At 50.0% G+C, this 15,113-nt stretch overlaps 1 protein-coding gene across 4 annotated transcripts in view; it reads left to right on the forward strand.

Annotated features, from left to right (window-relative positions):
• The window catches only part of ST18 (ST18 C2H2C-type zinc finger transcription factor), a 75,260-nt gene extending 60,948 nt beyond the window's left edge, over positions 1–14,312 (forward strand). For all 4 annotated transcript variants that reach the window (XM_074985800.1, XM_074985799.1, XM_074985801.1 and 1 more), the window contains 2 exons: positions 11,330–11,473; positions 14,172–14,312. In XM_074985800.1, coding sequence (XP_074841901.1) covers positions 11,330–11,473; positions 14,172–14,312 — 285 coding nt within the window. The remainder of the gene's footprint in view (positions 1–11,329; positions 11,474–14,171) is intronic.
• The last annotated feature ends 801 nt before the right edge of the window (positions 14,313–15,113 follow it).

The raw sequence follows: 15,113 nt of genomic DNA on the forward strand, positions 1-15,113 counted from the left end.
GTGACATAAATACTCACTTATATTTCACCTGATAAACTCGGTGAAAGTAAGAACAGAGCCCTGCCTCAGTACAGCCGTGTCTACACGTGCCCCAAACTTCGAAATGGCCATGCAAATGGCCATTTCGAAGTTTACTAATGAAGCGCTGAAATGCATATTCAGCGCTTCATTAGCATGCGGGCGGCAGCGGCGCTTCAAAATTGAACCCCGTCTGGATGCGCCGCGCGGCGGCAAGGCGCATCAATTTCAAAGCGCCGCTGCCGCCCGCATGCTAATGAAGCGCTGAATATGCATTTCAGCGGTTCATTAGTAAACTTTGAAATGGCCATTTGCATGGCCATTTCGAAGTTTGGGGCAGGTGTAGACGTAGCCTACATGAGGAGAATTAAGATTCTAGGTGGACATCTTAAAAATAAGAATCCAAATTCATACCAGACAAGTTTAACATAATTTATTGTGACTTCAAGTTAGAAATGTGTGGTATTTACTGTTGGTGAATCTTTTGAATGATAGCTGAACTCGAGAGGTGCTGAATCTGCACATCCCCTGCTTGTCTTTGCCCTGTCATTTCTTAAATTGGCCTGGCCAGCAGTTTTGATCGTATGGAGAAACTTCATGCCAGGATTGTGGTGATTTGTACAACTGCTCTCTGGCTATGTCCAGGCTAGAGGGTTTTGTCAACAAAAGCATCCAGGTTACCAAGCGCAATCTATTGCCATGAGGATGAACGTCCCTCTTCACAGAATCACAGAATCATAGGGCTGGAAGGGACCTCAGGAGGTCATCTAGTCCAGCCCCCTGCTTCAAGCAGGATCAACCCCTACTAAGTCATCCCAGCCAGGACCTTGTCCAGCAGGGACTTAAAGACCTCAAGGGATGGAGAATCCACCACCTCTCTAGGCAACGCATTCCACTGCTTCACCACCCTCCTGGTGAAGTAGTTTTTCCTAATATCCAACCTACACCTTTCCCTCTTCAACTTCTGACCATTACTCCTTGTTCTGCCATCTGACACCACTGAGAACAGTTTCTCACCCTCCGTTTTAGAGCTCCCCTTCAGGAAGTTGAAGGCTGCTATTAAATCACCTCTAAGTCTTCTCTTCTGTAAACTAAACAAGCCCAAATCCCTCAGCTTATCCTCATAGGTCTTGTGCTCCGGACCCTTAATCATTTTTGTTGCCCTTTGCTGAACCTGCTCCAGCAAATCCACATCCTTTTTATACCGGGGGGCCCAAAACTGGACACAATATTCCAGATGTGGCCTCACCAGTGCCGAATAAAGAGGAATAACTACTTCTCTAGATCTGCTTGAAATGCTCCTCCTAATGCACCCCAGTATGCCGTTAGCTTTCTTGGCTACAAGGGCACACTATTTACTCATATCCAGCCTTTCATCCACCATAACCCCTAGGTCCCTTTCCATCCTACTGCTGCTGAGCCAGTCGGTCCCCAGCCTGTAACAATGTTTGGGATTCTTCCGCCCCAGGTGTAGGACTCTACACTTCTCCTTATTGAACCTCATCAGATTTCTTTTGGCCCAGTCCTCCAATTTATCCAGGTCCCTCTGGATTCTCTGTCTACCATCCAACGTATCTATCTCTCCCCCTAGTTTTGTGTCATCCGCGAACTTGCAGAGGGTGCAATCCAGTCCCTCACCCAGGTCATTAATAAAGATGTTGAATAACTCCGGCCCCAGAACCGAGCCTTGCGGCACTCCGCTTGAAACAGACTGCCATCCACATATCGAGCCATTGACCACTACCCTTTGGGCCTGACCATCAAGCCAGCTTTCTATCCATCTTATAGTCCAAGGATCCAATCCATATTTCCTTAACTTATGGACAAGAATGTTGTGGAAGACTGTATCAAAAGCCTTGCTGAAGTCAAGGTATATCACATCCACTGACTTCCCCATGTCCACAGAGCTTGTTACCTCGTCATAGAAGCTAATCAGATTGGTGAGGCAGGACTTGCCCCTGGTGAATCCATGCTGGCTACTTTTGATCACTTTCCCCTCTTCCAAGTGCTTCAAAATGGATTCCTTGAGGATTCCCTCCATTATTTTCCCAGGGATTGAGGTAAGGCTGACAGGTCTATAGTTCCCTGGATTGTCCTTCTTTCCTTTTTTAAAGATGGGCACTACGTTTGCCTTTTTCCAGTCACCTGGGATCTCTCCCAATCTCTAAGAGTCTTCGAAGATAATGGCTAAAGGTTTGGCAATGACATCTGCCAATTCCCTCAGTACTCTTGGGTGCATTAAATCCAGACCCATGGATCTGTGTACATCTAGTTTTTCTAGATAGCTCAGAACTTGTTCCTTCCCCACAGATGGCTGCCCTCCACCTTCCCATACTGCATCGTTTAGGACTGTCATGGGGAAGTTGACTTTGTCCATGAAGACGGAGGCAAAAAAAGCATTGAGTACTTCAGCTTTTCCTGCATCATCTTTCACTTAGTTACCTCCCTCATCCAGTAATGGCCCCACACCTTCTCCGATAACCTGTGTATTGTTCACATGCCTGTAGAAACCCTTCTTGTTACTCTTCACATCCCTTGCCAGCTGCAGTTCCAATTGTGCTTTCGCTTTCCTGATTACTGCCCGGCATTCTCCAGCCGTATGTTTATACTCCTCCTTAGTCAACTGTCCACGTTTCCATTTCTTGTATGCATCCTTTTTGAATTTAAGCTGACGAAGGATTTCCCTGTTAAGCCAAGCTGGTTGCCTACCATGTTTGCATTTCTTACTATGCAGCGGGATTGTTTGTTCCTGTGCCTCCACAAAGACTTCTTTAAAATACTTCCAGTTCTCTTCAACTCTTTTCCCCTTCATCTTCGTTTCCCAAGGGATCCTGCTCATCCAGTCTGTTTGGGAGTCAAAGTCTGCTCTTCTGAAATCAAGGGTCTGTATGTTACTGCTCACCCTTCTTCCTTTCGTCCAGATCCTGAAATCTACGATCTCATGGTCACTGCAGCCCAGGTTCCCTCCCACTTCTATTTCTTCTACTAGTTCTTCTCTGTTTGTGAGCAGCAGGTCAAGTTGCGCACTGCCCCTGGTCGGTTCCTTCAGCACTTGTGCCAAGAAGTTATCCCCAACATTCTCCAAAAACTTCCTGGATTGTCTGTGTGCTGATGTATTGGTCTCCCAACAAATGTCCAGATGATTAAAGTCTCTCATGAGACCCAGGGCATGTGATTTGGAAGCTTCACTAAGCTGCCTGAAGAAAGCCTCATCTATCTCCTCTCCCTGATCTGGCGGCCTATAACAGACACCAACTACAACATCACCTCTGTTACTTCCACCTCTAAGCTTAACCCAAAGACACTCAACTGGATTTTCTCCTTCCTCATACTGGAGCTCTGAGCAATCATACTGCTCCCTCACATAGAGCGCAACTCCTCCTCCTTTTCTCCCCGTCTGTCCTTCCTAAACAATTTATAACCTTCCATGACCGTGCTCCAGTTATGCGAATTGTCCCACCAAGTCTCCGTTATTCCAACCACCTCATACTTGTGTGACTGTGCCAGGACCTCTAATTCTTCCTGTTTGTTCCCCAGGCTTCTGGCATTAGTGTACAAGCATCTTAGAGAAGGGGCTGATTGGCTCACTTTCTCGTCTTCACCCAGGAAGCCCACTTGATTGTTCCCTCCTCCTTCCCCACTTACCTCAGGGCTTGTGTCACCTTCCCCCGACAAACCTAGTTTAAAGCTCTCCTCACTAGGTTTGCAAGCCTGCCCGCAAAGATGCTCTTTCCTCTTTTCATGAGGTGGATCCCATCTCTTCTCAGCAATCCCTGTTCACGAAACAGAATCCCATGGTCAAAGAAACCAAATCCTTCCCTGCTACACCACCTACGCAACCACGCATTTACCACACAGATCTTGAGCGAGACCTGTGAATAAAACGTGGGTCTGGATGTTCCAGGGGGACTTCTGTTACACAAAAGGCCTCCAGGGCACTGCACAAGTGCCCCGGGGACACTCTGTCCCCAGCAAACAGCACTCTATGGCTACGTCTACACGTGCACCCAACTTCGAAATAGCTTATTTCGATGTTGCGACATCGAAATAGGCTATTTCGATGAATAACGTCTACACGTCCTCCAGGGCTGGCAACGTCGATGTTCAACTTCGACGTTGCTCAGCCCAACATCGAAATAGGCACAACGAGGGAACGTCTACATGCCAAAGTAGCACACATCGAAATAAGGGAGCCAGGCACAGCTGCAGACAGGGTCACGGGGCGGACTCAACAGCAAGTCGCTCCCTTAAAGGGCCCCTCCCAGACACACTTTCATTAAACAGTGCAAGATGCACAGAGCCAACAACTAGTTGCAGACCCTGTATATGCAGCACGGACCCCCAGCTGCCGCAGCAGCAGCCAGAAGCCCTGGGCTAAGGGCTGCTGCCCACGGTGACCACAGAGCCCCGCAAGGGCTGGAGAGAGAGTATCTCTCAACCCCACAGCTGATGGCCACCATGGAGGACCCCGCTATTTCGATGTTGCGGGACGCGGATCGTCTACACGTCCCTACTTCGATGTTGAACGTCGAAGTAGGGCGCTATTCCCATCCCCTCATGGGGTTAGCGACTTCGACGTCTCGCCGCCTAACGTCGATTTCAACTTCGAAATAGCGCCCAACACGTGTAGACGTGACGGGCGCTATTTCGAAGTTACTGCCGCTACTTCGAAGTAGCGTGCACGTGTAGACGCAGCTTATGGTCCCTGCCTCCAGCCCCTCTGAAAGCTGCAGGGAGCCCAGAAATCCCTGTGCCAGGGAGCTGAGAACGTGGGAGCAGCAGAGCTAGGCTGCAGTGCTGGTGAGAGTGTCTCAGATGGCTGAGGAGCAGGCAGCCTGAGACCCCCATGGGCCCTTGAGATACCAGCTTGAGGGGTCCTAAGAGTCACCCTGGGGCAGCAAGAGGTGGGCCCCATCCTGGAGTGGGGGCTGAGGTCCCGGCCCTGCTGGACCTGTGGAGGGAGGAAGAGACCCTCCAAGACCGCAAAGCAAGACACTGCAATGCCCCAATATGTGCTTGGATGGGGGAGACTCCCCCACCCCCAGAAGACTGGAGCAGGTACAGGCCAAAGTTAAAGAGCTTCACTAGAGGTATGTCTGGGCCTGGGACACTGCCCAACACTCTGGGGCAGGACCCGTCACCTGCTTCTATTACCGTGAGCTCCACACCATCCTGAGGAGGACACTTCCCCGCTGCACCGCAGCATGGGCACGGTGCGTGAGACCGCCCCGTCCGCCACTGCAGCAGGAGTACCATCAAGAGGAGGAGAAGTCGTCTGAGACCCAACCCCCATTGGAGCTAGAGCCAGACACAGAGTCAGAGCCCAGCTGAAGCCAGTATATTGTCCTGGACCCAGTCCCTGATAGCCAGGCCACATCCAGGGCATTGTTGGAGTGGGCGAGGGTCCCTTAGGTGAGTATTAGGGTGTCACACACTCCCGGACGTGGGAGGCGGGCGTAGATGGGGCATGCTTCAAGCATCACCCGGCCAGGTGGAGTGGGACCTCATGCTGCAGTCCCCACACATGGAACCATGTGCAAGGTAATGTGCACCACCCCCACCCAGCAGACAGCACCTGGATGGCATCCCACTGCCAGCCTCATGGGAGGCCAGGTGAACCCCAGGCCCAGAGGGTTGGGGGGCCCTGCCAACACCTGCCATGGCTAGAACAAGGCTGGCCTCAAGGGCTCCAGCCTGAGCCCAGACACCCTGAGGAGCGCAGCACCTGACGTGCAGGCATGCCCAAAGATGCGAGGCCACACCTGCTCCCATGGACAGTGCTGCCAGCTACAGGTGATGGGTGGGGGCACCAGGGAGTGTGAAGCTGCTCCTAGCCACCCATGAAGGGACCCCTCTGTGGCCAGACACCCCTGCTCGCCCACTAGTCCTTTGTGTGTGGGGGTGGGGGCATTCCCATCCCTTGGCATAGAGGATGTTGGTCGCTGCTCATGGTTGGGGGCAGGGACCGAGGAGCTGCATTGAGTGAATGGTCCATCATCTCTCCTCCTCATCTTCCTTACAGCTGTACCTACACTGCCCGTGGGCTGGGCCGGCCCCACCTCACCACCAGGCTGAGCCCACAGCTGGAGGCTCCTTTGGCACATCCAGAAGGACCTCCACTGGAACCACAATGCCACCCTCTGGAGGATGACCCTTATTATGGAGTGGCAGCCGTGGACAGAAAAGGAGTGGTGGTCGCGGACCTGGGACCAACTCATGTCCTGCTTTGAGGCCACCAGTGGCTGCTGCTCCCACCCCCACCATCCCTCCCACTCCCACCGCCTTCCCCCTGCTGGCCATCCCAGGAGGGCATCCTAGACCTGATCCAGTGGCTGAGGGCCATGCCTGTTCCCTCTGCCCCCAGGCCACCCCTGCGCCCCCTGCCCACTCAGCCTCCATTGCAGCCCCACCTCCTATATACCCCCACCCGGTACTGGCCCCAACCCAGCCTGAAGGCAGGCCCCAAACCAACAACAGGAGCAGATCCCAAGGCCAATGCCACTTGGGGTCCCACTCCCCCTCAGGTACGAAGCCCTCTACCCCTCCATGTTTTGAGGCCCCCACACCACTTGTCCCAACCCTCCCCCATACATAGTTCAAAGGTGTTTTCACTTTGCTTTATTGTAAATAGTTTGTAAGTACAGCGGCTCTTTTCAGTGTGTTTTTCTTTGGTTACATAAAATAGTTATTTGTTCACCACACCTTCATCCCTCTTTACTGAGCAGGGTTGGGGAGGATTGAGGGCTCAAAGGAAGGGGTTGTGGTGGGGGTGGTGTAGAGCTGTGGGCCTGAGGCCCCCACTGAAAGTGGGCCTGGGGAGGGTTACTGGGGTCCTTGGGAGATACTCTCCTGTAGGGTCTCCCAGATCTGCAACCTGTCCCAGTGTGTCTGGCAGATCGGAGCTACATTTGGCTCTTCATCTGCATGCCCCTTGCACTCAGTAGTCACCCTGCACCCTGGGAGGATGGCTTCTCCCTTCCCCTCCACAATGTTGTACGGGGCACAACAAACCATCACAACTTGGAGGATGTTGTACTCCCCCCCTCCGCATCAAGGTGGGTGAGCAGGCACATAAAGTATGCCCTGAGGCAGCCAAAGGTTCACTTGGCCTGTATCCTGGCCCAGTAGATGTGAACATTGAAGAGTCCTGGCTCGGGTCCAGCTGGTCAGTGTAAGACTTCATGAGCCACAGGATGAGGGGGTAGGCTACGTCCCCCCGACACAGTGTGGAATCTGCACATCCCCAACTGCCAGTTCGCAGCAGGGGACAAATAATAATAATAATAATAATATATGGAGATACACATCTGATGGAACTGGAAGGAACCTTGGGAGATCATCAAGTCCAGAGGTGCCAGCCTCCATTCTCCGGCACAGGCTAGAGTTGAGGAACACAGGGGCACCGTGTGCCCAGCCCGACATCCCAGTGTAAATGTCTGTGAACTGTCCACAGAGGTCAACCTGGGCCTGCAGCACCATCAAAAAGTATCCCTTGTGGTTGGTGTGCTTGGCTGTGCTATGCTCAGGAGCACAGATTGCAATGTGGGTCCCACTGAGAGTCTGACACAGTTCAGGAACCCCAGGACAATGAATGCAGCCACAACTGTGTCCATAAGGATGACTCCCTGCAGCAGGAGTGTTTTAATGGCTGTCACAACCTGCAGAGGGAGGGGGCAGAACACACATCATGAACTGGGGGAGGGAGTCCCTGGACTCTGAGGGGGTCACATGCCCCTGCTGTTGCTCCCCTGATACCACCCACCCAGTCACCAGGTTGTGCAAGAATGAGATGACAGTCCCCCAGGGATGGGGCTTTCCCCTCCACCACACCCCCAGCACTCCCAACTTCATGTCCCAAAGGTTCCCCTTGTACAGGACACACACACACACGCCTGAGCATGCTGACCTCCATAAGGAGGGCCCCAATGGTGGACTTCTCCATGCTGAACTTCTTGTCCAGTGAGTGGTAGCTGTCAGGTGTGGCAAGTTTCCAGAGGGCGACTGTGACACGCTTATCCAGGAAGAAGGTGAGCAGCAACCAGGTGTCCTGTCTCCAGAGAGCGGGGACAAGCCAGGCTCAGAGCTCCAGAAAAATGTCCTTCTACAGATATCTGTTCTGGAGCCACTGCTGGTCATCCCACTGTCCCATGAGCAGCCAGTCCCACCAGTCGGAACTGGTGCAGTGCCTTCAAATCCACCTGTGCACCAGGGAGCAGGGGGTGAGCACAAGTGTGACTGTCCTGCAGCCATGTAGAGGTCCTCGAAGGGGGTCTCAGACCCCCCACTCCATGGGGAAGAGAAGGACAGCCATCAGGAGGTGCAGCAGGTGCTCAGGCTCTGGTACCATAGCTCCCTGTAATGAGCTGTGTCTTCCAGAAACAGTCGAAGCCCTGCTCTGGCTGTGCTGTCCCTTGAGGAGGTAGGCACGCCTGCTGTATAGGTGGGAACAGGTGTCTGTGTGTTGTGGGGGGGAGGCCCTTTAAGGGAGTTTCTTGCCAGGGCTCTCAGAAGACACTGGTGACCTGTGACCCTGTCTGCTGTGTTTCTGGGTGGCCGCTTTGCTGGTAGAGTGACCAGACAGTCTGGCCGCACTCTCAACAGAGCAGATCGGTCTTTCGATCTGCTTTGTTGTCTGGCCGCAATCTGTCAACAGAAGTTTTGTCACAGAATATCTTCTGACAAAAACTTCCGTTGACACCTTGCTCTAATCTAGACACAGCCTCCCAGTCCTGGCAGAGTAGAGTAGGTCTGCAGCTAGGATGGTGACAAATTTTCAGTTAAGGTTGGAAGTTCTCCTAAAGAAACACTTTAATTCAAGCAGGAAACATGTAGGGAAGTTCACTGACCTGTGCTATACAGAGGGGCAGGCTAGGTAACCATGTGTTCTGAGCCGTGAATCTTTGAATTTATGCCACCACAGCCCAAGGAGTTTATTTGGTCACAGTGGCCATGGCTACACTAGCCCCTGCCTTTTGAAAGGGGGATGCTAATGAGCCACTTCAGCAGATGCTAATGAGGTGCTTCCATGAATATGCAGCACCTCATTAGCGTAATGGTGGCCACATGCGTTTCAAAAGTGCCGCTTTCGAAACGCATGCTGCCCGCGTAGACAGGGGCTTTTCAAAAGGACCGCTCCCACCCCACCGCCCAGATTTTGAAAGCCCCTTCTTTCCAAAACCAAATGGGAATAAGGAGCTTTCAGAATCCAGAGATCCTTTGGAAAGGCCCCAGCCTACATGAGCCGCGTGCGTTTCGAAAGTGGTGCTTTTGAAACACGCACAGCCACCGTTATTCTAATGAGGCAGGGCATATTCATGGCAGCGCCTCATTAGCTTCTTCTGAAGGGGCTCATTAGCATCCCCCTTTGGAAAGGCAGGGGCTAGGGTAGCCAAGGCCTGTCTAAGAGAGATTCCAGATGCAAAAATTAATACACTTTGCAGAGTTGATGAAACCCCCTTAGGAACAGTGAACACCTTTAGATATAAATGGACCTATTTCTTCACTGCCCTGCTCCTTAGGGAGTCATCTGCAATTGTGGTAATGGCACCAAATCGCCCACTTTGCACAGATATACATTACTGTAAGGGAGAGTCAGCACCCAACGTTTCTAGCTTCAGTTTTTCAGCACAGGTTTTTGCATGTGAACTTTCATAAATGTGGACATTCCAAGTTCATTCTTGTTACTGATTCTCCACAAAAAGTACATTATGTTGCTAAATCCAGGTTGTTTTCAGTCTTGGCTCCTAAAAACTTGTATTTTCATCTGACTGTGCAGAGCTCAACTGTGCAATCATATTTATACCATATAGAACTTATCAACTTCCTCCCCAGTATATTTCATTTCTTACTGTCTCCATTCCTTGCCCTATTTCTAATCCCAGCCAGTTCAGAACGCTCACCTCCACCCATTGGGAGGACAGGAAAGCTGCAGCAAAACTAACACCGGTGTTGCTGCTATTATAGTCCATCAGCAGGGAGGCTGTGAGAAAAGAAGAGCAACGTAAACATCAGCTTTCTTCTTTTTCCTTCCCACCAATCCTGGGGCCACAATCTGCATCACTAGCTAGATACTGACCCTTCCAGCAGCTTGAGGCCTGATGTCTCTAATCTATTTCTGGACTCATCTTCCCAGCACAAAACACTCCTCACTCAGCAGGGCCACAGTCTACAGGTTCCTTCGCACAAGTTTTCCTTGTGAAACAACATAAATGTGGTACATTCCTGAGATCAGTGCCTTTTTTCTACACAAAAAGGTGGCAGAACTCAAGCCCCAAACTGCTCCCCCAGGCTTAACCTCGACCCACAGCCCCAAACCGCCCCCTTTGGTCCCCCCAGCTCAACATCCCCACAGCCACCAACTGCCCCCTTATAGCCCCATAGCCCTGCTCAACCCGCCCTACTTCCAGCTCAACCCTCTGTGTAGCTTCATGACCCTGGCTCAACTGCCTGCATGGCTGCACATCCCTGGTTCAACCCCTCACCACCCCAGCTCAATCCCCCACATGGCCACATGGCCCCATCTCAACCCTAGCCCCCTGTCCAGGCTCAACCCACTGTGCAACTGCACAGTCCCAGCCCCATCCCACGCTGGCTCAACCCCCCATGTGACCACATGGCCCCAGCTAAACCCCCTCCTGCCACAGCTCAGCCACCCCCCACATGGCCCCAGCCCCCCCAGCCCCAGTTCAACCCACCACCTCCCCCAGCTCAACCACCCACACAGCCTTGTGGCCCCAGCTCAACACAGACCTGCCCCCCAACAGCCTGAATCCACCCCAGGCTTAACCCCTCACCTCCTTCCCAATGCCCCACACCACCACCAGGCTAAACCCTCCCCAACTGGCCCCCCAACCCAGGACTTACCTTCCACAAGGAGCTCCAGGTGTTCCTACTGCTTCCCCGGCTGCACGGCTCCCCCCACGTACAGCTGCAGGAGCAGATCCCTGACCTGAGCACTGAAAGACCAGGACTCAATGTACTTGGTTTAACAGTATGGCTGGCCGTTAAACCCGTCCAATTGAGTCCTGTTTTCCCCCTGCAAGCGGGGAGCCGGACGCAGAGAAGTGGCAGTGCCTCTTAAAAATGGAACCTGGCAAAAAGGTGCTGCATTCGGCCGTAAAAAAAAGCCCTGCCTATTGTGAGTATCTTGTAGCCAGGTTATGTGCGGCCCTTATAAAAACGTAGCTAAGGTTCAGATCTGAAGTGACAACTTTCACCGTCTTGTGCTCCCTCTTCCAAGGGAAGCCCTTCATTTTGGGTTCCGTCTCCATTCATAATGCTGCCAAGGATCTTGTTATGTATGTAATTGTAGATCACATCTATGGAGAGCAATCTGAAAACAATAGAAGAAGAGAACAAGCTTATAGAGCAGAATAACGAGAGCCTGCTGAAAGAATTAGCTGGCCTAAGCCAAGCCCTCATCACCAGCCTCGCCGACATTCAGCTTCCACAAATGGTAAGTCTGCAGTTAAAAACGCTGCCACTTCTTTGAGGGTGTTTGCCTACAGGTTTGGCCAGAGTAATCACACAGTGCATCACCGACGTGGGTTCCATTCCACCTCACAGAGGACAGCCTTCTGGGGTTCAAGCTATTTCTCCTGCTTCATTACTCTCCCTCTGTCCAAGCATAACACAGTAAGTGCATGAGTTTGCACTATTACTTGCTTCCAACGTTTTAAATATTCAGAGTTGGTGGAGCCCAAACTCTGTCTTGGTGTAAGAGGGTGCAAAACAAAATTATATGTGAGTCAAGTATTTTATGCTAGTCCTAGCCTGAAGGAGTCACACTGTCCTGTGCACTAGGCCATCAGGTATGGGAAAGTCTCCCAGACTGAGGCACTGCCAACGGCACCAACAGCTGCCATGGACCTCGGGGCAAAGGAGAGGGGGACCTGACTCCACCCCCTGGAAGGGGCGCAGCCTAAGGCATTGTGCCGTCAATGCTGCCCGAACCATGGTGCTGTCCCCTGTCTTATCATACCCATGTGCAGAGGGAGGGAGCCACACTGCTGCAGTACTTCAAAGAGGTCCAGAGCTCCAGCCCCCAGGCCTGCCAAAGCGGCAGTGGCTGGAGCTCTAGGCCCCTTTGAAATGCTGGGCCCAGGGGCAACTCCCCTCTTGCCCTCCTGCCCCTCCATTAGCGGGTCTGGGCACTGCAGTAACATGGGACACCCTTTATCTGTGCAAGAATTAATCTTTGCATAAGTTTCCCAAGGGATCTCTGTAAAGATTCATGGGGTCAGGTGTGTATTCTCCTTCAAAACAGCAGTGTGACAAAAGCCAGATAGGAAGGAGCTATATTCACATACTGTCCTGCTTTACCCACCAGGAATGCAATCCTACCCTGTATAAAATTTACTTTATTTTGAATCATATTATACTGTGTATCTCAGGGTTGGTAATGAGATATGGATACCCTATGGTACCTTGAATTTCTGCGTAGGTCAGACTGGCTGTAAATGTAGTTGATGCTCTCTAATGTCCTTCCTATATCTTATGTCCAATGAATTTCTTTGTTGCATTCTAAATGTCAGTGAGCAGATGTCCACAGCTGGGATCTTCCCTGATAACATGGGAGAATCTTTTGGTGGCTCTGTGCTCTGGACACCAGGCACAAAAAATATTTCTTGAGATCCCTGTTCACTGCACTTCAGTAATCCCAGACTTGTAGAAGGATTCCTATGGAACTGTCCCAGTTACAGCAGCCCGTAGGTTGCTCTAAGGTATGCTAAGTGCTGGTTCAGCCTTTAGGATCAGGGAAGATGGGGGGAGCAGAAAGCCATTTTTCTCTATCCTCCCACCAAGTTCCTCACCAAGTTCAATGCAGCCACATCCAAAAATCTGGTTGTGGGTTTTGATCCACACTAGAAAATTTTGTATCAATTTGTTTTTTACTACGATGGTAGAAAAACTGGTATAGCTGCAACTGTTGACAGGGCTCAGATGTCTTCACTCCTCATGGCAATGGAACCAGCCAACAATGTGGACAACACGTATCTTCTCTCAATAGGTTTTCATGATACAATGTTGTAATGTCTAAATTCCAACTAAAAGAGTTCTTAGCACCAATGCAGCTGAACCAGTGCTGAAAAAGAACCACAGATTTATCTAGCTATAAGCTTTCTTAAGTAAAATGACTGTCAGATGCATGGACATATCTGGTGGACTTTATGGTGCCACAGGATTCCTCCTTGTTTTTGCAGATACAGACTAACACAACTATCCTTCTGCAACATAGCATGGTAGAGTAGGCCTTCATCTTGAAGAAGTGAGGGTCTCCTGTAAGGTGACGAGTCCTTTCAGTTGCTGCTACAGTTCAGATGAGCGGTTAGAGTCTTTTTCAGTTAAGTCTCTAACAGCACCCATCGATTTCTGTATGTATTTGGCTGTCTAGTCGTAAAGCTGCAAACCTGCAAGGAATTTACTGATACTGCGCTGTAATTTGGCTGGGAACTGGCCAAATCTCTTCACTGAAGCCAATAAAAGTTTGGTTTGAGAGCTTGATTCAGGAAGTGCTTAATACTCCTAACTGAAGTCTTTGGAACCACTCTCTGGGTTTGAGTTAGGTACCTGGTTAAGTATTTGCTGTCGGATTTGGCTCAGTATGTGAGTCCATTCTCTTGTCTACCAGTCTTCCTCCACTTTCTGCACACCCGGACACTCCCCATTTTATTCATAAAACACAGACCGAAAAGTTTGCTCAGAAGATCTTTACCCCATTTCATCCCCACCCACCTCTGCCATAGTTTTTATTCAGCAATGGCCTCTGGGGACAACAACAGTGTGTGCCCATTAAGAGCCAAATCATCCTCACCTTACTTACACCCAGTCCCAGCATAGTCTGGGGCAGTACATGCTTGAGTAAGGCACACAGATTTTGCCCAGAATTAAAGAGCAGCAGGGAACACTAAGGGCAAATGCCTCACATTCCCTCCTGAGAGGGAGAGCACATGGCTCCCACAACATATTAAACTCCCTTCACCTCCAACAAGGCACTCGGTAACTCGAATGTCTGCCATGCATCTGACCTCTCTGTCCCTCTCAGTCGCTCTTGTCACTTTTCGTATTGTCTGTTAACATTTTTTTTTGGGGTGGGGGGGTGAGCCTTCATTTTGGCTTCTGAAGTCAGCATAATATGTTTTGTTTTCATTTAGGGGCCAATCACTGAGCAGAACTTCGAAGCATATGTAAATACACTCACAGACATGTACAGCAATCTGGAACGGGACTATTCCCCGGAATGCAAAGCTCTGCTGGAAAGTATCAAACAGGCAGTGAAGGGCATCCATGTGTAGGATGTGAAGGCTGCCGGGCAACAGAAATTACTTAACAGCAGTAAACTCCAGATGGATCTGTTAGGAGGTTCATGTACTGCTAAGGCGTGTAGGTTGCCGTGCTGCATTTACAATTGCAACATTGCACTAATTTTTTCCCAGCTGACATAAAAATGATGGAAAACACAACAGACTATCTGTATTAACAGCAATGCACTCAATTAATATATTGTATTTATTTCATTATGATTCCTTTTTTCCTTCTTTTGCACTCAGTTTTTGTAAAGTGAATGTAAAAAGTGTGTGCAACTATTTTTTATATTTTTTATTTATTTCTAATCAAAGAGTTGTGTTTTTTTTATCTTTTAACAGCATTTTTGCGGCCTGCCATATTTTTACAAATGTGTTTATTAATTTATTTTCCAATGGGATTTTAAATAGACTGAAAGTTATACTGTAAATTAAATATCTTGTTGGGTTTGTACAGGAAGAAAACAAATACTATGAAAGTAACAAATAACCGAACTGTTGTTCTAGTTTTATTTTCATCGCATTCTGCTTTTTTATAATGGCTTTGGATCAGAAATGAGTTTGCCGTAACATGAGATGTGAAGAAACCAGGAATGAAAAGATAAATGGCTCCCACTAGTGGGGAACCTGCGCTCTGAAAAGCACAGATTGCTGGAAAAGATTTGGTAGCAATAATGAAATATAGCAATCAGTGAAGTATTTGACGTGGCTGTGTGTTTTAGCCTACTCAAACAATTATTTAAAATGTTTCAAAAGAACTTTAGAATTATTTTAACAATGCAGTTTTCTTTG

This window comes from Carettochelys insculpta, chromosome 2, assembly GCF_033958435.1.
Source record: "Carettochelys insculpta isolate YL-2023 chromosome 2, ASM3395843v1, whole genome shotgun sequence".
Classification (NCBI taxonomy): domain Eukaryota; kingdom Metazoa; phylum Chordata; order Testudines; family Carettochelyidae; genus Carettochelys; species Carettochelys insculpta.